Source organism: Ixodes scapularis, unplaced genomic scaffold (assembly GCF_016920785.2).
Source record: "Ixodes scapularis isolate PalLabHiFi unplaced genomic scaffold, ASM1692078v2 PGA_scaffold8__174_contigs__length_109621045, whole genome shotgun sequence".
Classification (NCBI taxonomy): Eukaryota; Metazoa; Arthropoda; class Arachnida; order Ixodida; family Ixodidae; genus Ixodes; species Ixodes scapularis.
In genome coordinates this window covers 100,298,944-100,325,154 of record NW_024609883.1, presented here as the reverse complement: position 1 = coordinate 100,325,154, position 26,211 = coordinate 100,298,944, and the positions used below count along the sequence as shown (strand labels likewise).

General features: G+C 47.7%; 1 protein-coding gene across 1 annotated transcript; it reads right to left on the bottom strand.

Annotated features, from left to right (window-relative positions):
• Positions 1-695: 695 nt before the first annotated feature.
• On the bottom strand, positions 696-8,412 carry LOC115310906 (U-scoloptoxin(18)-Er1a-like; the record flags this gene model as incomplete). The annotated part of the gene is made up of 3 exons (XM_040205464.1): positions 696-843; positions 3,374-3,599; positions 8,380-8,412. Coding segments are annotated over 3 exons (312 nt in total), but the record flags the coding sequence as incomplete, so codon positions are not given.
• Positions 8,413-26,211: the final 17,799 nt, after the last annotated feature.

Below are 26,211 nucleotides of genomic sequence, written 5' to 3'. Positions count from 1 at the left end.
CCACAAAAGCTATGGCAAGGTACGCGAATGCTAGGGGGATCGGTGGCCAATTGAGCTAGCCCACACCAGCTCAGAGCGCGTGGAGCGAAAGCTTGCGCGCAGAACCCAGGGATCCTAGTTTCAATCCCCACCCCTGCCCGTTTAGATCTGGATGAGCATCGTACCAATGTGCGGTCGTGTATCACTACTGCGTGGTGCACGGTAAAGACCCCAGGCTAGGGGTTGTACTGCACTGGCTAAATTACTCATCTACAGCCAGTGACTCGTCGCAACTTTGAAATGACTGACCAGCCACCCGCTGTATAAATATCCACACAATACCAAGTATTTATTACGCGTACGCTACGTTGGCGTGTTAGGTACGGGTCTGCGAATGGCCGCGATACAACGGAGGGAACAAATACTCAGCTCTTCGTTGACATTCGTTTTTTAGATTGCCCTTCAGCTGCTAAGGTCGCTCCGGCGTTGCACATTGTAAGTATCTTGATAAAATTTGCACATCGGGCCCATTTCCCGTTATCTTAGGGAATGACATATTCAATGGGCGAGCCTCACGAAGAAACAAAGAATAAAAGTGCGGGACTTGTCAGTGAAAACAAAACTAGGGATAACGAGGTACGGAGCAAATATGAAGCTTTATTTCTTCTGTGAAATTGCCATTTGTTTTTGACATTTGTGCGTTACACCGGATAAGATTTCGTGCGATTGCCATATAAACTCTCTTTGATTCAGTAGTTCACGGCAGCTGCACGCGGGAAAAAATGGAGGTTTATAACCGTACTTTGTTTATTCAATTATTTGGCAAATAAAGACATCTGTTATTCGGAATTGCTGGACATGGACCTGAAAAAGTAAAGAATCATGTCAACGTAATTGTAAAGATATCGCACCTAAAAAAAAGAAGCAGAAATAATCGTTACAACTAGAAATCATTGTCCTATGTTTTACATTGGCAATATCTTTAGTATTAGAAATAAGCAACCATAGACTTCGGAGTAAAATTGTTTGTTTTAATGCTGATATACTTTAAAGCTATAGTAGGCAATCCCGATTGGGCCGCAGTTACACAGCAGTGCCTACTGTAATTGATCCGCTAGCGACAGCTGAACAAGTGAGCTCGCCTACATCAGTTAGCTGAACTGAATTCCGCTGAGTTCAAGGTGGCAGATTCTGCGACGTCGCCAACGAAGGCCAGCGTTAGTGACTTTCTTACTCTTTCGGAATGCAGGGGATGTATCCAGACAGATTCGAAATAGCGGGGATTGTAGAAGGGGTCATGTTCAGGGGTCGAAGTGGCCCTTATCATAGGGTGACTCTAAGTCCTGTTTTGGCCGGGACAGTCCCATTGTAGAGGCTCAAACCTGTCATCTTTTCATTTTGTCTCAATGAAGTTTCGTGAGCCGTTTTGTGGGCATGTGTATAGTTGCAAATTGAGTACTAGGTGAGTGGAAGAAAACCGACGAAAGTTTACTTGTTACAGACAGTTTTTTTTTTTTGTAAACATGTAAGCATACTATGAAAATGGTAGCTTCCACAACGGTACAGTTTTGAGCTCTTTTTGCTGTTAATTTTGTTGATATGTTTAGTTTTCACAGACGTATTTACGTGAGAGGGGTAGGAACAATGGTACGGGAAGAAATAAATGGTTAAAAAAAAATAATACTTTAAACACTGCAACGTTAACCACACTTGTTCTTTTTTTGCCGCGCGAGCGATGTTGCAGTTTGGAAATCACATGCGAAATCGCACTATGTGAATGAGACATATCCTAGAACGAAACTGATTGAGGCAGATGTGAAAAAAAAAAAAAAATGACCGAAACACGCAATAAATTGGAATAAAAAAATTTCCACATTCGGTTTATTGGGACTGGTATTTATTATTTATGCGAGAAATCACCTTACCCTGAAAGCAATGGCTTAGACCTCCATTGCCCGTCAGCTTTCGTTCACAAGAAATAGAAGCAGAGCTTTTCTTTTCGCACTGTCCTCCCCTCCCCCCCCCCCCCCCCCCTCCTTCTCCCTGCTTTGTTTTCTACACTGAGGATTATGGTCACCCTACTACTTCGTACCGATCCTGACAGGTCGCGGAACCCAGCGCGACCACGGCAACCTAATTAGATTAGCTCACTTATGCCCGACTCTCACTAGAACGGCAAACAGAAACAAACAACAGCGACAAGCCACAAACCAGAGAAGTTCGGGATTTAACAGGCTTAGAGAATAAAGGAGGCTATGCTCAAACACGAGCATCCTGCGCGCGAGGGCATTTTTGGCAGGCTTGCAATCACTCGTGCTTACTTCACGAGCACCGAACGACTGAACGCCTCGCGAAGGCACTAGCGGGGAATAATGAAATGCGAAGAGAGGAGGGCGTGGCTCGTGCAAGCCGAGTCTGTCAACAGTTCCGCTCCCCCTCTGCCCCCACGGCACGCCTCGCGTCTTTCAACGCGCCCACTACGCATTCTTTAATGAAACTTTTAAGTCACGGCTAGCGTCTAATTAGGTCGAGCGGCCATTTTCCAACTACATTATGTACCAGGAAAAAAAAGTGAAGTAAAACATTTAAGTTCATTAGCTAACTAATTAACCAATTTATCCTTTTTTTCTAGTTTTACCCATGATCTCTAGTTTAGACAAAGCGACATATTAACTCTTTGGCATCGTCCCACAAAACATTCTGGACCATCTAGAGAAAACACCGTGTATAGTGATCCTATTCAGAGTTTCACATGGAACTTTATTTCTGTTCTGTTAAAAAACATAATAATTGCATTTTACAGTTAACTTCCAACAAAAATTGTTTAGAAAAGTCCTTCCCATGTGCGGCCCTGGGAACATTTTGGCAGCCTCAGAGTGGCAGCCATGACTTCACCAAGAGTGTCGAACAAAATATTCGCAGCTCTTTGATGCTTCTAACAAGATACATAGCCATGAAACATCTACGTTTCTTAGCTAAGAGGCTTCTCCGCCTCTTTGAGGATCTTTTTCAAGTTCTTCCTAATATAACTCTGACTAGTTCTATGTTTAGCTTGAAGCTCTATGCCCGGTAGCTTTCATGGAAATTCTTTCAGAACTTTAATTTTTGCCGTAGGTAAACTGTGGCGGCTATAAAACTCATCAAAAGAATAAAACTGACATGCAGTGGGTATTGTTGACACCGTTATGCATTATATGATAATATTTTCAAACTACAAAAAAAAAAAGAAAAGAAATGCAAGCTTTTTGTACCTCCGTAAAGCTGACTGAAACATCGGTGTTTTCCTGTCCAAAACAGAACCTAAAATCGCTCTAGCAATGACCCTATCTGCTGCGCACCACAACTCCCCAATCCTAGTCTACAATACATATATATAAAGAGACTCAGCGATCACCTGTGAGGCAGGGGCAGTGAGCAGTATAGGTTCCACCCTTGACTTGGTCCTCTGAGCACTGCTGTCCGGGTCTCCCTTTAGGTTGACAGGTGGCCCAAGCACCATCATAATTGTGTGTTTGTAAACAGCACAAGCCGCTCTGGCACTTTCTGTAGTTGCCACACGCTTCACCCACTCCTCCAGGAGAGGAAGTAGGATGTGGAAAAGGTAAGACCGGTTTCTGGTCCTGAAAAACGTAACACGTAAGACCGATACGTATGGGGTTTAGAATATCCTAGGGCAGAACTCTGCATAAAGGTATATCAAAATGGAATGTGTTATGCATACATACCTGACTCCTACCTACACTTATTGTAACACATTCCAGTTACAGAAGAGGGTCACACAAGTGCGACATCAGCGTTCTGCTGGGATTCGCCTCTTCCTGGCCGAACGGGAGCCCCAGTCGAACGCTTACATAACACTCGCGTCCAATGTGTGCCCGAGCTGGCCTCCGGCACGTGACGAGAGAAAAAGAAAAAAAAAAAAGTAAACGTGAAAACAAATTGCAAACGAGCACCCAGGGTGCGCTGTGATCGACGGCTGTTTCTGCTGCGTTGTGGAACGGCATGTTGACAGAGATATGCCCTCAGACAGTGTGCTGCAAAGTGATTGATACGGGTTCTTTCTAGTGCTGGGCGTCGATTAAAGTCGTTCAGCCTTTCCACTCTCGTGAATAAGGAAGACCAGCGGAGCTGTACTCGATACACTTCGTCGTCGTCTGTTTTTCGCGCTGTTTGCTACGATGAATTCCCACCAATGCGCCCAACTATCCACTCTTCTATTATAGCTGGAAAGGTTGGCGCCATCAAAGAGCGACGGCGGAAACCATACTGGTTGCGTGCTTGCAGCCGTCGCTTATAGATGGCGGTAGCTGTCCAGGTAGGCTTGTGTTGACATACCGGACACGATCCTGGGGAACCTAGCCCTTAACAACTCCGCTGTAAAATTTTAACCCGATTAATGGCCAAATTTCATTCGTATAACTAATCAATTAATCGGCCTCGTTTATTTAATGCATAGCCTATTTTTAGAAGTAAAAATGACATATTTTCAACTTCTGCTCAATGTGTAATAAACAGCGAAAAATACAATTTCGATTATGAATCAATTGCGATACGTAGTTTAGAGCACTTCAAAGACACTCACACTTACAGACTATTACTTCAGCTGCATGAGGCAGAGAGGTACGTTTATATTTTCCGCAGGAGTGGCCTTCTTTCATTGTTCACAATTGTCCCTGCAGCCCTCAACGGACGGCATCGAAGGGGCCCGGACAAGTGAAACCTTCTGCACTTGTCTGGAGTTACAAATCTTTCAATTGCAGTTTACTTTAGGTTAAACTTTTCACCTAAAGCGACTGTGTAAGATGTTGCATGTTGGAGCACACAGGGACGAACTGTATTGTTTGACTGAAACGCCCTTTCAGAAGTGGCATGCCCGCGACCGCAACTAGGCTAGAGGTGAAAGTACGTATACCCGAGTAAAAAAAAATGAAAAAAAAAGAACGAAGAATCCAGTGTCCGATTACCACTGAAAATAGAGTGCCATTTGGTCAGGGTTAGTATTGATGTTCCCTGTGTATTGTTAATTATTGAACAACGTTTTAATTGCTGCAAGTGTTCCTAGATTTCCATTTCTTCCTTTATCAATTGCGTTGAATCGTTATGAGATTTGTGCTGTTCGCGTTCGCGATTTAACTTAAATCCGATTTTAAGGACCCTTACCGATAGTTTGTTGAACGAATGGTTTTGGAGGCTTATCTTTACGCGCAATTATTACCGAAGATGTCGTCGCAGAGCCTGTTCCGACCGTTTATGAGCCATTGTACTCCCCGCAGTGTCGAAGATCTCCGGTACGCCTCTTTTGGCATTGAACCCCGCCACCCTACTCATGGGAACGCATTCAAGCCAAGTTATCTCGCCCTATACTGAGCACCTGACTCTGCTGCCATATTGGTGCTTTGTTCTATATATCTTTTTCCTTTTCTGACGTCGCGTCTTTCTCGCCCTATTGGCCTCTTACTGCTCTGCGCAGTCTGATGTCCTCACATCTATGACGTCTCTTGACAATGCCGAGCCTCTTTGCAAAACTGGCGCAATATATTCAGTAAACTTCCCAGTAACTCCGAAGGTATCTTTGACTTATATATATATAATACATGTGGTGATCGAGAGACAACACAGATATGAAAAGAAGCGGAGTTTCAGACTGTCTATTGACTCTAAAAATTGCTTACGTCGAAGTTCGGGCCGACCACTTGAATAATCAATGGTTCAATAGTCTTCTTTTACGTCGCAAAACATCTCGCTTACACCTTTTCTACAATTTTTTTTTTAATCCTAACGTTTTAACAGAAAGTTATACCTTAACTCCTCATGCATTTCTGCGCGAGTTGATTATAATTTTACAGTCGGCATACCTCATTATCAAACTTCATACCAAGAACGTCCTCTGATTGGACCCGCCCTGGAATACGTCTGGTAGAAAAACACGTTAAAATACATTTTGAAAAAAGGGCTCCTGGCCTGTTCCATTTGAAGTGTCCGTGCGTATGGCGAGTGATTTGCACGCTTTCCGAAGCAACGAACATGCCCGTGCCTGGGTTGAGGAGATCGCACGTTGTAGATATTAGAATTATGTATAGACCGATTTCACTAAATGTTCTCTTGCATCTACGCAGCGCAGCAAACCATGACAATAATTGTAAAAGCCTGTAGGTAATGATAAATTGCGTTCCTTGTTGCAGATTGCCGTAAAAACACATTTGTTTCTAGGATTCACTTCGTAGAATTTGTAGGTTTCTCGACGGGGACGACGGTTCCTTCACGCCTCCATCGCCTCAAGCCCAGTTCGCCACGCAGTTCATCGCACAGCCACCTTACCACGTATTTCGAGAGGCGATAGAGTTGTTGAAAATCAACGTCGTCTATGTCAAACCCAGTGGCGTGGCTTAAGTACCTACACCAACGGCGAAACACGCACACAAACGCTGTCATTTTGGACGCGCCTCCCTCATCTCGCGCCCAACTCGCCCAAACTCGCCTAGGTCGGAGCCGGCAAGCTTTTCCTATCCGCGGCGGCTTTTGCCACGTCAGAATGACGTCACAGCATCTCGCCGCAAGTTCCGAATATGCCACTCTCCGACCGCCCGAGCCGAGCTCAGCCCCCCAGAGCCGTATATTAGGAGAGTTTGGATAACGGGCGGGGCAAAGGCGCCGCCAGCGGCGAAAACTCCCCCCGCGGTTAGAGCGTAAACTAAAGGTACGACACAGCGTTGACCAATCAAGAGACCGCGACGGCACAATATCGCAAACAACATTTAAAGCGCGAAATAAAAGCGTTCAATCTCGACCTCTCTAGTCCATCTCACAAATATGTCTGCAGTGAAGACAAAAGCACAGGCGCGTGAGCCTAGCTCAGCGAAATGCTTTTGTTTGCATAGGAGGCACTTTCCAAAGCCACGCGCTCGTGGCCATGCCTTTGTCTGCACTGCTGATGGTTGTGTTGATGAAGTATCGGTGACAGTTTGCTCTGGGCCGGCTTGGTAGAGCAGCGTCTTAGCTGAGACTGGCTGAAAGAAAACAGTGCAAAGGGTGGGGCGCGCGAGCGTCTTGAGACGGGGAGTCCCGCTCGGCTCGTGCGCTGGTTTTGGCAGTGCTTTCTTTCCCCGTCTCAGCTGAGACGCTGTTTCTAGCAAGTCGGCCCTGGTTTGGAGTGCACGTTCGTTTATTCTACACTTGAATATTGGCGTGACGAAAACCTCACATGCGCAAAGTTTTCAGTCACCGAGAGCTAAACCTTTTCATTCTAGCGACGCTAAAACAGCTCAAATTAGTCGTGTCCAGGGATGGGCAAAATACATGCAAAATATGTATCGAAATACAAATACAAAATACTTCGTCAAAAACGTATTTAATTACAAATCTAATTACATTTCCAAAAAAAAAAAAGCATTTAAGTACAAGATACAAATACAACCAAATGTATTTGGTCTCCTTCAAATACTTTTCCAAATACATTCCTCAAAATTTGCGTCAGCGACTTCAGAGCACCTGCAACCGGTTTCTGGGTATCTCATTTTAATTTTGCATCGCACACTCAGGAGTTAGTGTGCGAGGCTCTAGTAACGTACTAGAAATATAATCGCAAAAAATGTAATCAGCTTGGACGTAGTAGGTGAAAAAAGTACAGAGCTTCAAGCAGCTTTTTTTGTCGATTACATTTTGGTATAGACCAACAAAGAACTGAGACGACCAAGACGCGCAGCACTAGCTAGAGAATTTTTTATTGTTGCAACTCGCACCAGTTACGAAAGTCTGGACGACCCGCGCATTTAGAATGTTCCAGGCAAAAATATGGATGGAAATCAGGCTGGAAAGCATCACAAGTTGTCACAGGCACTTATTTAGCCAGGCTGTCTGTGAACGTCGATTTCGTCACTATTCTTGCCTTAAGCCGTGTTCACATGAATGCGATTTAGGCGCATAGAATCCAGTTGTCGCATTCAATGCGGTCATGTAAACGGTATAATGCGCAATGAAAGCGCATCGCATTCAAGCCGCCAGACAGAGGTGGATCGAGATGGCGAGTGCGTATTCATTCAGCCCATGTAAACGGAGGTCGCATCGCATTTTGGAACGGGGGGGATTATCGGAGGGCGCTCGCTGCGGGAGCGAGTGAACAGCTGAGAACATGGCGGCGGCCAATCTCGTCAACGGCGCGGAGAGCGGTCCCGTATGGTCGCCCGCAACCTTTTTCCGAGAACAAACGCGAGCTTTTATTGCCATCATAAGTAAGCGGAATATAGCGGAGCTGCTCGGTGAGGGCGGCCCCCGTCCAAGCCTCGCGAAGTACGACATGCGCGTCCGAAGGGGCCCCTAAGACTTCGGCGCAAGCACGAACGACACCGAGAGCTCCGAGCACTGTAGAGCACTGTAGGGTAGCGCGGAACGAGCAGCTCCTACCTTGGTTCCGTTCCTGGCTGCGCAGGAGCCTTTCGGACTCGGGGTTTGGTTGGGTGGTCGCGATCGGCGAGGTCTGGCGCGGCGAGGCGCGGAGGCTTCGATCCTCAAAGCGTGCGCACACACGTCCCCTTCTGGTCCTGAATGACCCGGCTGGTTCCGGGAGTGCATAACTTCGAGTTTTGACACGGCGAGGCGCCACCTTCGTGTAGGGCTTGGTGCGCATTCATGTAAACGTTGCCGCGTCGGCTTCGTTCGGAGAACGAGTGGAGTCGATGCGCTGAAGTCGCTTTCATGTAAACGAGGCTTTAGGCTAGCTCCGTAATCAAAAAGTAACTAAACGCTTGTGCTTGATTGGGAGACACTGCAATCGGTGCAGAACGTAGTTTTGTTCCTGCTCTGGACAGTGACAATAAATTTGAGGGATGTATTTTCGCCCACAAAATTGTATTTAATTACAATTGTATTTGAAATACCCACGTTTTAGTATTTGGATACAGACGTCAAATACATTACCCAATTTGTAATTAAATACAAATGCAAAATACACAAAGTATTTGAAATACGTATTTTAAATACTGCCCAACCCTGGTCGTGTCACATATTTAGAGCACACGACCACCGCTAGGGGCTGTTTCGAGGCCTGTGGTTGGCTTTGAGATTCTCGCCTATTCAAACCAATGTATGGCCAAACTCTCTCAATAAACGGCTCTTGTGCAGACCGGCGACACCGCACGGCGCCAGCTGTGCGCCGTGCGACATCACTGCTCCTCGCACATGCGCAGACCGGCGAGGCGCGCGCGGCGGCGGCGTCTCCTGCGCGCCAGCTGTGCGCCGTGTGACGTCACTGCTCCTCGCGCTTGCGCAGCACGGAGCACGGCTCATTTTGCGAGCCACGCGAAACTGCTCAACATCGGCCAGTGTAGCTCACGCTACAAAAAAGAAACGTAGAGAGGGTTTTTGTCACAATGAATCTGCAATCTGCCCCAAAAAACATTGCCTGCCTAGAGTGAGTTCGACACCAGTTCGTTATGGCGTGAATATCAGAGTAGGAGAGACGGCTGATAGTTGGTCTGTTCCTAAATAGGCGCGCACGAAACCGTTTTCAGCGAACAATGGCAGACGACGCTGTGGCGTCGTTTGCACTCCGCCTAGCAGACAACAAAGCGAGGGTGTGCTCGCAGGTGAAAAGAGCAATTCCGCCACACCGCGCATGCGCGGAGATTTGGACGGCACCTGCTATGCGGCGCTGGGGGTGCACAACGGCCGCCGCCGGTGTGCTCATTCACACAGCCGGCGTTTCTCCCATCCCGTCACCTTCGCGTGGGGCGTTCCCGTCAGGGGAGAGGAGTTTCGGCCCGGTTTTCGCCGGAAAGCTTGCCGCGTCGGGTGCCGGGTGACGTTGGGAGCTGCTGTACGGCACCGGCGTCCCGGCATCCCGGTGGATGACGGAGTACCGCCCCCATCGAAAACCGACCAATCACAAAATAGAAAAGTTTGTCTAAGTTTGAAAGAGTTTTCACCGTTCGGTGGCCAACAGTGGGCCAACGCTTGTTGTGTGGGTTTTCTTGTTCTTTTTCGGCGGGAATTGCTAAAAGAAGACGCAAATACTTAATTTTCAAAAAAAAAAAAGAAAAAAAGAAACCTTTGCACTAATGTTTAGGCACATATATCTCTTTATTTTGTAATTTAAGTTGAATAAATAAGCAATCCGATCCAATCCAATCCTGCCGTCGCGGCCTCCGTCGCTTTGCTTGCACGGCCTGATCGGACACCCTGCCGTCGCGTCCCCGCCCCGGCATGCTCCCAAGACGGTGCCGGGATGGGAGACGTGCCGGCTGTGTGAATGAGGCCTTTCAGCTAACAGTGTCCACTATAATGCCTTACGCCAACATGTTGAAATCGGCATCGTCATTCCGGATCCTACTGCCATAGCCCAAAGGTGCAACGAATCCTTTAGTTCGGTTTGCATTGATTCAAATATTTCTTATGTCGATAATATGCAGACTGGAAACGAACTTACGACCATGAACTTAAGAATTATGACTTCATTACTGAAACCGGTGTCGCGTCACATTTGCTGAACATTAACACAAAGAATTTACTGGTGCCAACAGTATCCCCTCTAAAATTCCCAAGTGATATACTGAATGGATGGTGAAGTACCTAGCAATTATATACCAATTATCACTTAAGCAATACAATATATCCACAGACTGGTTGTGCGCCAAAGTTAGCCTACTTTACAAATGTGGTGACAAATATAAGATTACATATGATCGACCCTTTCTTTCAAGATACACGTGCAATACACGTTTTGAACATAATGTCACGAATGACAATTAATGAGGCGACAAAAACGGAAGCAAACTAAACGTTTAATTGGGCGAACTTGTTGCCAAATCAAAATAGAAAAAAGGCCAGCGTCGCAGGCGTCGATGGCTGCGAATCAGGAGGATCGAACGCTGGGGCGAGACTGACCCCGGCTTGCCACGCGGAGCACCTTTTGTAGCCGCATGTTTTTTGGAAGATTCGGCGTATAGAACGTTCGGCGCGTAGAACATTCGTAGCTCGATCAGACGAGAAAGTTCTCGAATTTGCGGAAAAGTCAAGTAGAAAGAATAAATAAAAGAACATTCCGCTTTCTGGAATTGAACCCAGATGTTTTGCGCGATAGCCAAGCGCGGTAACCATTCGGCCACCTACGCGCTCGCTCAGCGACTCGCGTGGCATTACCCCCGCCCCCCCCCCTCCCCCCCCCCCCCCCCTTTTAAAAGCGCATCGTCTCGATGCAATATACCGGACAACAAAACAGCAAAACAAACAAAAATGACGACAAACTACGGAGACTTGTAAAACACAACCCTATCAATCGTAGTACAAAACGTAGTTTTCAGTCCTATCGATCGTAGTACTGCTGGAGGCGCACGACGTGCACGACTTGCGGTCTTGGAGAGCGGCGTGATGAAGCCCACGTTCCGTCGGGCATGACCTCGTAGTTCAGATCCCCTAGTCGAGGAAGCACTGTAAGGGGTCCGAAGTTGCGTTTCAGGAGTTCCTCACTTAGACCGTTTCGTTGCATCGGGGTCCAGAGCCACACAATGTCTCCAGGTTTGAAGCGAACGTCAATCCGGCGAAGTTCGTACCGGGTAGCGTCGACACGTTGTTGATCTTGAATTCGGAGTCGCGCGAGATGACGAACCTCTTTGACTCGCTGGTTGGTGCGGCAGCATCGCGTCGAGCATGGTCGTTACTTTTCTGCCATGCATCAGCTGAAACGGGGTTACTCCTGTGGTCCCTTGCACCGCCGTGTGGTAAGCAAACGTGACGTAGGATGACACCTCGTCCCAAGTCTTGTGCTCTACTTCGACATAAATGGAGATCATGTCGGCGATAGTTTTGCTTAGCCGTTCTGTTAGTCCATTTGCCTGCGAATGGTGCGCGGTGGTTCGACGGTGGCTGGTGCTACTGAGACGAAGGATCTCTTGCGTCAGCTGGGCAATGAACGATGATCTACGGTTGTAATGAGGACTTTGGGGGCACTGTGCCGGAGGACAATGGGCTCGATGAAAAACTTGGCGACTTACAGAGCCGTACCTGATGGAAGAGCTTTCGTCTCGGCGTACCGTGTGAGATAATAGGTCGCGGTGATTATCCATCTGTTTCCTTGCGTCGATGGTGGGAAAGGACCAACTAAATCCAATCCGATCTGTCGGAACGGTGCGGTCGGTGGAGCAATCGGCTGCAGTTGGGCTGCCGCCTTCGTCGGGGGTTTCCTACATCGCTGGTACTCGTGGCACGATCGTGTATAGAGGTGAACTGTCTTCGGGAGCATGGACCAGTAATACGATTCACGAATTCGGGCCAGCGTACGGCTCTAACCAAAATGTCCGGACACCAGGTTGTCGTGGCAGCCTTGGGAGATCTTTTCTTTAAGGTCGGTAGGGATTACCAGCAGTCTTGGCGAGCTGGTGTCTCCGAAGTTCTTCTTGTAAAGTACACCTTGGCGGAGGACGAAGGTCGGCAGGGCTCTCAAGAAAACTCAGGGAATAGTACCTCTTCGCCCTTCGAGGCGCTCGATTAGCGCGCGCAACTCAGGGTTGTCTCTTTGACGTCGTGCCATGTCGTCGGTGTTCACTGCGGCTAGGAAGCACTCGTGGTCATCGTCTTCGCTGCTACCGCGAGATGTCTTGACAGGGGCTCTAGACAGGCAGTTGGCGTCGCTGTGCTTGCGGCCTGACTTGTAGACCACAGTCATATTGAACTCCTGCAGTCGGAGACTCCATTGAGCGAGGCGTCCTGAAGAGTTTTTTTAGGTTCGTAAGCCAGCAGAGCGAGTGGTGGTCCATGACAACGCGTAACGGGCTCCCGTACAACTACGGGCGAAACTTCGTGATTGCCCAGACGGCCGCAACACAGTCCTTTTCAGTCGTGGAGTAATTTATCTCCGCTTTGAGCAGCGTACTACTTGCGTAGGCGATGACTCGCTCTGCGCCTTCTTGCACTGGAACCAGTAACACGCCAAGTCCTGCGTTACTTGCGCCCGTATGAAAAGGTTTCTATATCTTGATCGAAGAGTCCAAGAACCGGAGGAGCCTGGAGCTGTCACTTCAGCTCGTCGAAAGCCTCCTGTTGCTCCTCGGCCAATTCGAACTTCTGGGAGTCCTTTGTTAGGTTTGTGAGCGGTGCGGAAATCCTTGCGAAATCGCGAACGAAGCGCCGATACTACGCACATTGTCCAAGAAATCTTCGCACGGCCATCTTGTCTGTCGGCGCAGGAAATGCCGCGACGGCGCGAGTCTTTTCTGGGTCTGGGGGGACGTCATCATTGCTAACCACGTGGCCCAGGAACTTCAGTTCGTCATAGGCGAGCCGACACTTCGATGGCTCGAGAGTGAAGCCGGCGGTTTTCGTGGCTTGCAGAACAGCTCGGAGTCGTCGTAAGTACACGTCGAAGTCCTTTGAAAACAGTACAACGTCGTCAAGGTAGACGAGACAGCTCTGCCATTTCAATCCAGACAGTACGCGGTCCATGACGCGTTACAAGGTTGCTGGTGTCGTGTATAGTCCAAAGGGCATCAGCTTGAACTCGTACAGTATATCCCGCGTGAAGAAGGCTGTCTTCTCTCGGTCCCGTTCGTCGACTCGGATCTGGCAGTTGTCGCTCTTCAGGTCCATCGATGAAAACTACCGAGTGTGGCGCAGCCGGTCTAGCGTGTCGTCTATGCGGGGAAGTGTGTAGACGTCTTTCTTCGTCACCGCTTTCAGCTGCCGGTAGTCCACACAGAACCTGAGCGTCCCGTCCTTCTATAGAACCAGTACGACTGGAGAGGCCCACGTACTGCTTAAAGGCTGGATTATGTCGTCGTTCAGCATTTCTCACACTTGCTTCTGAATGACCTCCCTCTCTTCGACGGGGAATATGTATGGCGATCAATGAACAGGGCGTGCTGTCCTCGGTAACGATGCAATGCTTCGCAACGGTGTTTCGGCGCACCTTCGACGACGTTGCGAAGCAATCGCTGTATTCGGCGAGGAGTTCATCCAGCTGCCGTCGTTTTGGGCCCGGAAGCTTCCTTTAGTTTTATACATAAAACATCAAGACTGCCGTACGGGATTCTGTCGCTACGGTGGTCGCGTTTATCTTCTCGAAAATGTTCAGACGTGGGTATTTCTTTTGTGCTTTACCAGTTCTACCTGCTTTTACTTTTTTGTGTGTGTATTCCCCGCCCTCCTCAGATTGTAATGCCAAAAGGTGCTGTGGGTGAAAAATAAATGTAAAAATAAATAATTTATCAGAGCAGCACCAAGTTAACATACTTTATAAATTAAGAAACACGAAAAACGCTTCTTAATCTTTCTTGTAATACTCTCAGAAGAAAAAGATACGTACCATAGAATCATCGCAGTCTACCAGCATTGCTGCCACGACAACACCGAAAACAAACGCTGCACACAGTGTATTCTCCATCGCTATGTATTTGGTATTGAATCTTGAGGAACCCTCTAATCTAAACGAGATCTCGACCTCGTTTTATAGGAAAAACTCCTCCTACTCCTTACGACAGCTGTATAACAACATATGCGAACTTTGTGTATGACAGAAGAAAGATTCCGTTTCGCACAGATTTATTAAAAAAAACAGAAAAATAAGTTCTTATTTTTATGAGCGCGGGACAGTGGTTTCCTATATCAGTGACATTAAAACACAATGTGAATTCGCAAGCTATATGTTCTCGCAAAAAATTTCAAAAGGTGAAATTATGACTGACAAGGAAACAGCGCACCCTCAAAACAAGCACTCTAAAGTTTTCATGCAAACAAAAGAAAGAGCCACGTACCCAGCGCTGTCTGACAACTCTAGGTTATATTTACAATTTTCGTTTTCGTCTTTCTTCGTGGATTCTGGTTTCTATGGCAAAAAAATTGCCCTTTTCTTCTTCCTTCTTCTTCCTGTGTTTTTGTAATAGAAAGCTAAACCATAAAATTATTGCCCCTGTCCTTAGCGACATCCATCTTGCTCACCAAGACAGGCAGTTACAGCACCACTTTGGATACTTCCAAAGATATCAAAGTCTTCCGGTATGTTGACGATTATTTAATAGTGCTAGAAACCGATGATCACGACTTTACATCCATGGTTGCCGAAGTTCTAGACAGCTTTAAAGGCTGCATGAACCCTTTAGACATTACGCACGAACTTCCAGTTGAACACTCGTTAAGATTCCTGGATCTGCGACTTTTTATTTTACCTTATCATGTCTGCTGGTCCTATGAGCCAAGGGGGAAAAAGCCGCTTTTACCTTTCAACTCTGCGCACTCGAAACTTGTTAAGCGGAGCATTGCGCGGTTAAGTCTAAACTAAGCGCTTACAAAATCATGCTGCCATTCCATGGAAACAAGCTTCAACGGGCAAGTCTCTCGATTAAAATGCGCAGGATATCCAACCTCCTTACTAACATCAGTGGCCGAAAGACTCATCAAAGACATCAAGCAAGGGGACCACATTAAACAAAAAGAAAAAGACAGGGCCAAAAAACCGATCATTGTGCCATATATTTACAACTTTCCCTACGGTCTAAACAAAATAGCTAATAGAGTTAACCTGGACATCATCTTCTCAGCCCCTAGCAAACTTCATAGCCTGTGCAAGAGAGTAAATACACCCACAAGAACTACAGTCAAGTGCACAAAGAAACATAAAAACAACTTCGTAAAGTGTACCGAAAAGGTGGTCTACTCCTACCCTCTATCCTGTGGACGACAATACATAGGACAGACCGGACGTTGTGTCAACAATCGCCTTTGTGAGCACAACTGCTCTATCACCAACAAAAACTCCGGAGACCTGGGAATTCACTGTCGAGACTGTGGCTGCTCAGCGCAGCTGGAGAAATGCACAGTGTTAGGCAGGAACTACGACAAGCTAACAAGAGAAATCATGGAAGCAGAGAACATTGCCAGACAAGAAGAAAGATGTGTCAGCACTCCTTCCATATTGTTATCCAAAAAAGAACTAGAGTACTTAGCTCGAATCAAAATGTTCCCCACGAAAGGCAGGCTTTCTGTTCTTTTTACGTTTCCCAACGTGAGAGTCATCTGACCGATATGCTGTTGACCGATACCACCTAAAAACGAAACCTGAGCTTTTTTTTTTTTTTATGGCATCCGGAATTAACAGTCAAGGGGTCTGAATTTGTGCAGTTCACCCAGCATATTGCGTCCAATATCTCATTTTCAAAAGTCCATCAGGCAACATTGGCGGTCACCATTTCTTGGCCACGAAGTGCGTGATTGGATACGATTTCTCGCCGAGCGCTGACGCAACCCTCTTGTCCAGTACATGCTCAGAGCACGTTACCAAGCAATGGCCGACTCGGATGGTAGGCGCAGCAGCTACAATGTGGCGTCCACTTTTGCAAAGCGTCAGTTTGAGTAACTAAGCGCCAATTCACTAAATGAGCATGAATCGTGGGCCAGTCTGTTTGCGTATAAATGAGCCGTGGAGCACATTATCATGCCCTTTATTGAACTTTCCCGTAAAACTATCGGCTTTTCTTGTCCTGCCAAATATTGAACTAAAATGTTCAATAACTTGCTTATTGAACCGCACTTGATTGGCTTTGACGGAAACAGCGCTGGAATTCTGTAATAATTTGCAGAATTCAGAAGAATGTGTAACATAATTCGATACAACGTCCAACGATGTGCTTCATAAGTTTACATAAATTAGATGTGAGGAATATATGTGTAACGGTGGTTCCTAACACACAAATAAACTCGTTCTTGAATATTGCAACAGCACGCAGGCAATTGAAAGGAAGGCAACTGGTTGTAAGCGGTACATTAAAATAAGAATCTGATATCTTATAAAATCATATGTAGATTTTTGATTTCAGTTTAACTCGCATCTTAATACACCTGTCGTGCGTGACCATTTCGGTTAAACACACAAAGAAATCTAGACAACTTTTGGCGCGGCTGACTGAGAGAAAAAAGAAACAGTCTGAAAATATTAATTTTAACACAGCACATTTTAATCGTCTTTCAGAGTTATGCAATCGTCTGTCTTAATTTCTTAAAATATTTTCTACTCTCCTTCAGTGTCATGTGGAACGGTGGTCCATGAAACGATGTTTATGGAACGCGTTCCTTTTAGGAGGAACGGAATAACGCCGTCGTTTCAGTTTGCGTCGGTGGAACTGGAAGGCGAACACGCCAGGTTTCCGAGGGAACGGCAGGAGGAACGGCGTTCCTTTTTTATAATTTTACCCGGACTTTGTAGACGTTCGTGCTTCTTATTGGCGACTATTTTCTAGTTCCTAATAAAAAGATTCACAAATCCGCGTATCCGCTAAAAAATCCGTTGATAATAAAAAACAAAAATATCATAAAAGGTGACGACCGCCGTGACTATACACTATATCACCTTATAGTGTACCACAAGAAATCTACAAGCCCGATCTCTTTGCTCTAAGGCACATCTAGGCGGCACAAGCTCTCGTGCATTAAGGGCAGCTGCCAACGCTATGAGCTCGCGCTCCTAGCCTTCGCTGCGGCACAACATAAGGTGAAACAGAGCATAGGGTGCCTTGGTGTCTGTCTGTCTCAGGGTGAAGACATCCTTTGTTGCACTGAGTGTGCCTGCGCGTGACGGGCTGGCGCACTCATTGCGTGACTTGTGCGGTAAAGTGGCGTCTAAGCATTAGCTAAGGCTACGAGCTCAAGCTGAGCCACACCGGATATCTCGCCCTTCAAAAGACACAAAGCAAACTATTCGACGGAATAATGGCCAAGATGTCACCACTCGAACAAAAGCGCGTGTGCGTATGAATGCACTATGGGCGCTTTCGACGGTTTCCTTTTCACGAAAGCCTTTTCCTCGACCAACTCTATACTAACGACCACTCCATCTGAGTGCTCCCTATGGAAGAGCATGCTCCCGGCTAAGGACCGAGTTTTAGCGCCGCCTAGTGAGAGGCGTTCTCACTAGGCGGCACGAAAACTGGGTCCTCCCACATAACTCCTACCTCATTGGGTTTTTCTGTTATCCGTGGGTGCGTACAAGCTGATCGCGCTTTCTGGTTTCAAGTGCGTTAACGCTCTAAAATGTTTTTTTCTATGTAATGGATACTGAACGAGTCCAATTCGTTAATTAGTTCGCTTTTTTTTTTTAGTTTGCGCTGCCAACACCAGATGGTAATGGCTGCGCCCGTGTAGCGCGGAAAAAGACGGGGGGAAAAAAAATACCGAGTTTCAGGCCCCGCCACGAGGCGCCGCTGAAACTCGGTCCTCCGGAGGTGCGTACTGGAGTGTTTCCAGATGGAGTGGTCGTAAGTGTAGAGTTGGTCGTGGCCTTTTCTGCCTCATCATTCTATCTCGCCCCTTGTGCGACTTCTCGCGATTTTATTTAACGCGTCTGTGATGCACAGAAAGATGACCCCCCAATGTCTTCTAATACCCCTGCTACACGGGCACACTTAACCGCGGTTAACTCAGCTTAACTGCTGTTGCGCGGCACCGCAGATGCCGCACTATACTCTCTGACAGCTATTTCAGAAGAAGTGAAGAGCGCGCGCGCACTGCTATAATGGGTGCTCAAGATGTCCAAGCGCACGTTCGCCCATAGCTTTGACTGCATAGCCGCAGAATTTTGTCCGCAAGTATTGTGCGCTATCTGTGGCTTAGCGTAACCGCAGTTAAATGTGCCCGTGTAACAAGGGTATAAGAAAGGTAATGCTTTCCAAGGCGATCATTAACACACCATTCAGTCTGTCTGACGTATCCTCTTTCTCATACCTAGTACGCAAGGCTGTCAAAGATGCTCGCGCGACCATGAGGCTTGATCCCGCAGATCATTCGCACGAGTCCTCGCGCAAACGAAACCAAAGAGGAAGCCACACGCTCGCTTTGACAACGTTGTGTAGACGCATTGCAGTAGCTCCGCACGGGGGCTGACATCACCGACCTTTCATTTTTCTTTCTTATTTTAACGGTCACTTACTTCATCGTGGCCACAGCAGGGTAGGCTATTGTCATCTTAGATTCTACTTTGTCCTCTTCCCTAGGATTGGCCTTTGTGGAAGCTCGTCAAAGCTCGCTTCACCGGCTCGGCAGCTTGAGAAGACAAGAGACGGTCAGCAATGACGGGTGCAATCTGGCGCGAGTGCAAAGCGTCTATACTAAGTACGAAACGGGCTATAGTTTCTGCCACAGGTGAGGATCCCGTACACCACTGATTTTTCCGAGGCACGAACGATCAAGCGTGCTGTTTTCGCCACGTGGCTAGAGTCAAGTTGTTTGCTCTAGAACTATTGAGCCAGTTGCGAGTCGGCTCTTATGCGTGTCCTATGTGTTAATTTTTTGAGTCTACGTTCTTCTGCAAGATTAAGGCAAGACGAGCCACTAGGATTCGCGAAGCGCTGTCACGCTGCCATGTGTCAATCAATCAATCAATCTATCTATCTATCTATCTATCTATCTATCTATCTATCAATTAATCAATCAAATAATCATGCAGGCAGTCAGTCAATCGGTCAATGGTTATTTTATTTGGTGACCAGGAACAACCATAAGGTCTTGGTGCTGGCAACGGCAATCAATACATTTCGATGAATAAAGCTAAAATAGCATGTCCAGACATTTATTTATGTTTCAAAGGATTACTCAAACATAAGAGTTTTTTATGTTAATTTTGATGAAATCGGCATCAAACCAATCCATTACATTGGTAGCAGTAGATTTAGATTAAATACATGTACTCTGCAAATATATATGACGTGACACTAACAAGGTATGATCAGCGTACTGATATGTCACAAACAGAACATATTTTCACCATTTCATTTACATACAGATTAAATAAAAGCGGCGACAACACAGAACCTTGAGGAACTCCGGCCTTCAAATTCACTGCCGAGCTTCGGATATTACAAATAGAAACTTGCTGTCTACGATTTGATAGAATCGTAGACAGCACGTTTCTGATTTGATAGTCTGTGGTAGCTCGGGCAATGAAACAGCCGATCGTCTCCTAATGCAGCACACAACATTATTGTACCAACGCTTGCTATGCCAAAGATGTATGACGCCAAACTTATTATGCACAAAGAAATAGAGAAACTACATCCAGACACGCGCGTCTTGACCGGGAAGCCACCCACACGCGTGCCTCCAAAGCTGTCGAAAAAAGAAGACGAAGTGCCCCAGCTGTAGAACGCTGAATCTTATGCCCCCGGAAAAACTTCGTAAATTCCCGGTCCAGATCTCAGGATTGACTCCAAATAGATAACAGGGTCAAACACCGTCTTCGGCAACCCAGGAATCCATTTCTTCAAGGCTCTGGACCTTGGAAAAACCTTAAAAGGTACCGTAAGCCCCTTGCAGCCGGTGCCACCGTCCTAAGCCTCGAGAGGAATACGGCAGCCAGCGCCAACGACTCACTTACAGCCGCGATAACAGCTCGCACCGCACCGCATACCATCAGCGCCGTTATCGCCACCGCTATGTCAGTCACCGATCCAGCTGCTATTGCCTCGTAACCTCAAAGCATGGAAACCTCCGAAGGCACGACTTCGCAGAAAACAGTTGCACTGGCGCCTCGACAAACCACCGCAATGACTGTCATAATGAAAACCACCGACAATTTTAACCTTTCTACTATCCCACTCTTTGTGATTAGTAACCAGATACGTACGACTGCCCAACTCACCAAACAAGAACGGCTGGACACTTACATAAAGCTTCGGGCCCCGCAAAACTCGATAGCCATCGACACCTACCGCCCCACCGCTGCGGAAAAGATCATGGCTCTCCAGCACATTGCAATTCAAGATAAACTACATCCGATATCAACATACATAGCTAACGACCCCAACAACGCTCGTGCAGTCATTCACGGCATTCCTCTGGACGTCACCGATGCTACCATCAAAGAGAAACTCTACATCCAGGGCCGACGGATCATCAACTTCCGGCGGCTTGGAACGACGTACACTCTTCTCCTCACGGTAGAAGGCCCTACCATCCCGCGGTACGCCATCTTTTCCTCCGGCGTCTACAAGCTTTACCCACCGAAACCGCTGAACAAGCTATGTCTTTACTGCTTTAGCCTGCAACATCGCTCAGATGTGTGCCCAAACCGAACTGAATATGTGTGCTGCGCTAACTGCGGCCAAAAGTTTCCGCCCTCCCAGATCCCGTCCGAGTCCCCCCACGAGTGTGACACCAAGTGCATAAACTGTCAGGGTGAACACGCTGCCACAAACCCTCAGTGCCCTCGCAGAACAGAAATTAACAATAACGCGGGGCGAAGAGCTGAACCACGCCGACTACAGCCATTCCGGTCACCCCCCCAGCGTGACTCATTGACAGACTGGCCGGACCTGCCCACAAACAATCGCTACGCACTGCTGGCATCTCACCATCGAAGCAGAATCAGGAGTCGGAGCTTCAGTCGCAATCGCAGCCAGAGAAGGACCAGCGGCATGCAAGACAGGCATACCCTTAAGAAAAATATACCACCAATTCTAAAACCTAAAGTTACGTTCGCCGAAGCCATGAATCGATCATGGGACAAACCAGCCGCCCGGGTGGCGTCGGCACCATTCCGGCGTACCCGCAACAACTCTCAAGAATCAGTAACGGAGACCCCAATATTTGAAGCTTTGCGGAAGGAATGGCCACCCCTGCCGGTCCTGGAACGCCATTCGTCGCAGTCAACAGCGACAGATCCTGTGAGTGGTCCAGCTCTCCCACCTCTCAACCCAATACCCACTCCCTCCCACCCACCTCCATCTCTTCTCTACTCTGAAACTTTCACCGCCCAGCTCAAACAGATAATCCAGCAAACAGTAGAGCAGACTCTTGAATGCATAATCAGGGAGCAGCTTACACACGTCATAAGCACAACACTTGCCCCTTACACACAACAATTTGAGGCACTACAAAGTCGTATACAGGCCCTAGAAGAGAAGGCGCAACCACACAAACGCCCCGCGATACAGCCCGTAGAACACCAGAATGACAACTAACCCTACACAAGTGACACCACCTCAGCACACAACAGAACCACAGACACTTATAATCTGGCAATGGAACTGGAGAGGCTTGCGTCGAAAGAAGGAGCACTTGCTGCAACACATGATTCTCACGGCGACTGAGCCCGATATCATCATACTCCAGGAAACTAGGGGAATTTTCCCTATACGTGGCTACAACCACTTTGCGGAACCAAGTATCCGCGAAAAGCAAAGAGGCACAATCGTACCCAACATCCCAACCATGGCAACCACATACGTGAGAAAATCCATTCCAACCATCCAAATAGAGACGGCACACATCAATACCCACACCACGGAGCACGTTGCTACACGGTCAGACATCGGTCAACACACGCTCGATATTGTCAACTGTTACTGGATTCCAAATCAACAGGACTTCACCGTGGCACAACTCAGATCTATACAAGCCAGGCCCAGCAGGCAGCGTTCCACACTTCTGTTGGGGGACTTTAACAGCCACCACGCCGCATGGGGATATACTCAAACAACTTCACTATAGGCCGCAAATTAGACAACCTCACAAGCAATCAGCGCTTCACGCTACTGAACGATACTGCCCAAGCTACAAGAATCGGCACGGCACAAGAACAAGATACAATACCCGATCTCACGTGGATCAGAAGCCATCTCCCGGCGACATGGGAAAACACCCAAGATTCTCTGGGAAGTGACCATTATATCCTGGAGATCCAAATCCAACTGCGTAAGAAACGCGGAGCACCGATTGCCAACTACAACCGGACAAAAATCGTGAACTGACCCAAAGCCCGCAGGGAACTTGAGGACTGCAATGATCCCGTCGACGACCCGGAGGAATCGACGCGACTCATCCACACTACTATCCAGAAGCATACGAAGACGATATGCAAAACTGAAAACCACCCCCATGTCGACAACTATCTTCTAGCCCTTTGGACTAAACGACGATGCTTAATCCAACGTTGGAAAAAGAACAAGCATAACCAAAACATACAACAAAGAATATACGAGATTACACAAGAAAGTCAACAATACGCAGAGCACTTAGCAATGCAATATTGGAACCAATTATGTGACGAAATGAACGGGCAACTGCACGCCGCCAGGGTGTGGCACATGTTTCGAGCATTGCTTGGCCAACCGAAGCCACGACACGCCCTGCAACTCTACCAGCTACAAACAGGCTGTACGATGAATGATTTGATCAAGGAGATCCGGGACACTTTCTATCCAGCTTTTGACCCACAGCCCATCGACATTCCAGCTGAAAATACTTCAGAGGACACGGGCATAAACTCTTCATTTACCCATGCGGAACTTCAAATGGCCCTACAGCTGCTACGGCGCAACACTGCCCCGGGACCTGACAAAATCACATATGGCATCCTACGAAATCTACCGGACAACCACCAAACAGAACTTCTAAAGATCATCAACCGAGTATGGGAGACTGGCCAAATACCGCTTGCATGGAAGGAGGCTCATGTAACCATGCTGCCCAAGCCGGGAAAAATGCTCAACAACCCAGGGAACTTATGCCCCATCTCCATGACGTCATGCGTAGGCAAACTCATGGAGAAAATGGCCCTCACAAGACTGGAATGGCATCTCGAGAACACGGATCAACTGGCTCACACTCTCATAGGCTTTCGGAAACACGTCAGTACCCAGGACGTGGCCCTGATGATACACGAAGAAGTCTATGCTACACCCAGCGCAGTACAACTCCGGACCATAGTAGGGGTAGATATCAAAAAGGCCTTCGACAACGTTCTTCACAACGCCATCTTACAAAATTTGGCAGAGACTAACCCCGGATCACGAATGCTTCATTACATCGAGAATTTTCTCACTGACAGAACTATCCGCATTCTGGGGCCGGACAACCAACCATCCGATGCGTTTCCAGTACATCGCGGGACACCCCAGGGTGCGGTACTCTCGCCGACGCTCTTTAATCTCGCAATGAAGAACCTTCCTCACAAGCTCAATCAGGTCTCAAACCTTCGCCATGCCATCTACGCGGACGACATCACTCTCTGGTGTACCAAAGGAAACGCCGCAGGTACACCAGATCGTACACATGATAAACAGAATCACTAAGCGCAAGTCGGGCCTTAAAGAACACGAAATCGGCAAAATCAGGGAGGCAGCTATTTACTCGAGAATCATGTACGCATACCCCTACATTCGCCTCAACAAAACGCAGCAGAAGAAACTCGAAGCCATGGTACGTAGATGCCAGCGAGTGCAGCTCGGAGTCCCACCGTATGCCAAAAACACAGATATACAAGCAGCCGCGATGCACAACACGCTAGACGAAAAGACTAACACCCATAACGAAGCTCAACACCATCGATTAACAACGCCTACTCAAGGCCGGGCCATTCTACAAGATCTGGGATATGACATTAAGCACCTACCAGACATCCCGCCAGCACCCCCGCCCTGGGATTCTATCCCTGACATAATGGTCTTACCTGTTCCCAAGAATATAAATGCGGACAGTCACCCAGGCAGACGACAAGCACGTGCTAACCATCTAACCACGCCTGACAACGACATCTACTATGTGGACGCCGCACATACTCCAGAGAAGACCACCACAGCCGTGGTGGGACCAAGGAACGAGACTATCCGCAGTCACGCAGCAGTACCTTCTCCTATCGCCGCCGAGATACAGGCCATTGCAGAAGCCGTTTGCCTACATACACACAACACTGACACCATCACAATATGCACAGATTGTCAGGGAGCGCTACGAGCTTTCACACAAAATATACTCCCAGATCATACTCGCACTACACTCACTAAATACATGCACAAGCATCCTACGCTTCAGGTCCTCCTCGAGTGGATCCCGGGTAACCAGGGGATAGAGGGCAATGAACGAGCTCATGCCCTAGCTCGCGACCACTTAACACCGAGCAACCCCACTAGGTGGCCAGAGACCTACTGTCCCAGAGAGGCCAGAGCCGAACACCGGAAACAACGCCGCGCACGGCTCAAAGAAGCCAAAGTTGACAGGCTTCTTCTTCCTTCACCATCCCACACACACACTAGAGGGGACGCAGCCCTAATCCGTCAGGCACAGACACTGACGCTACCCAACGGTACCATACAGCACCACATTGAAAACAGATCTGGCAAACCGGCGTGTCAGGTATGCGGCGGTTACCCCAGCGCCTTTCACACTTACTGGGAATGTCCTAGAGCCCTCTCTTCCCCCCACATTCTTACCCGATCTCACATCCCACCTTCCATCCCCTATTCCTGGGAGAGCTGAACCGTTCCACCCCAGGAACTCCGCTTGACCCTTTGGCCATTGCTGGTGTCCCACATCAAACACATAAGGGGATCCTGTCAACCGGACCCAGCACCACAGCCAGGGGTCCAGCCAGGATCCTTAGGTAGCGACGACTCGGACTAGGAGTTGTTTTAAAATAAAGTATTTCTCTCTCTCTCTCTCCAAAGCTGTCCCGAGCCTCAGCTTTCCTAGGCTACTGCACGGACTTCGCATTGGTTTTGCCTCCACTGCAAAAGCCCTTCATCGTATATACCCAACAATCAATCCTATAACTGTCCGTCCTGGGATATTCCCGAGGTCCAAGACCATCTCCTCTAGACCTGGGCTACTCTAGCGGACGAAAGAAAATCGTTTCTCGACGGTCTGCAGTAAGTAGGCGTAGAACGTGCTAAAGCACAGGACATTGTTTTTCCCCCGGGTTCTGCACGGTAAATCTCCGGGCCATTCGCCGGACTCGTCAAGTTCTTGGAAGACACCAGTTTATTTGACCACCTCTAGTCACGGTGTCTGAAATTTCATTTTCATTTAATTTCATTTCATTTATTTGGCTCAGGAGAGTCGGGAGCACAGCAGAAAGGCCGAAGGCCCATACCAGTTGGTCTGCAAACACCCAAACTAAAGCGGGTGGGGGGGGGGGGGGGGGGGGGGGGGAGGGAGGGAGGGAGGGAGGGGAAAGCAAAATCAACAAAATACTTTTGACAAATACAAGTTTAAAAAAAATAAAAAAAACAAGACAACAACAGTTGTTTTTTACTAAATACACTAATACGAAATACACTAAACGATGGCAACACATCAGCAAATCAACCAGAAGAATTGTTCACCAAGCGTTCTTTTTTTTCCTCTTCTTTTTTAAGCTTCTTTTTGATCCCTCCTTTCATCCCCTACCCTTCCCCGGAACTAACTCGCCAACATCAAAGGAGTGGCCAACACGTTCCGGTTTTCTGCTACCCTCACTACTTACTACTACACTGTGGTACTCCGTAA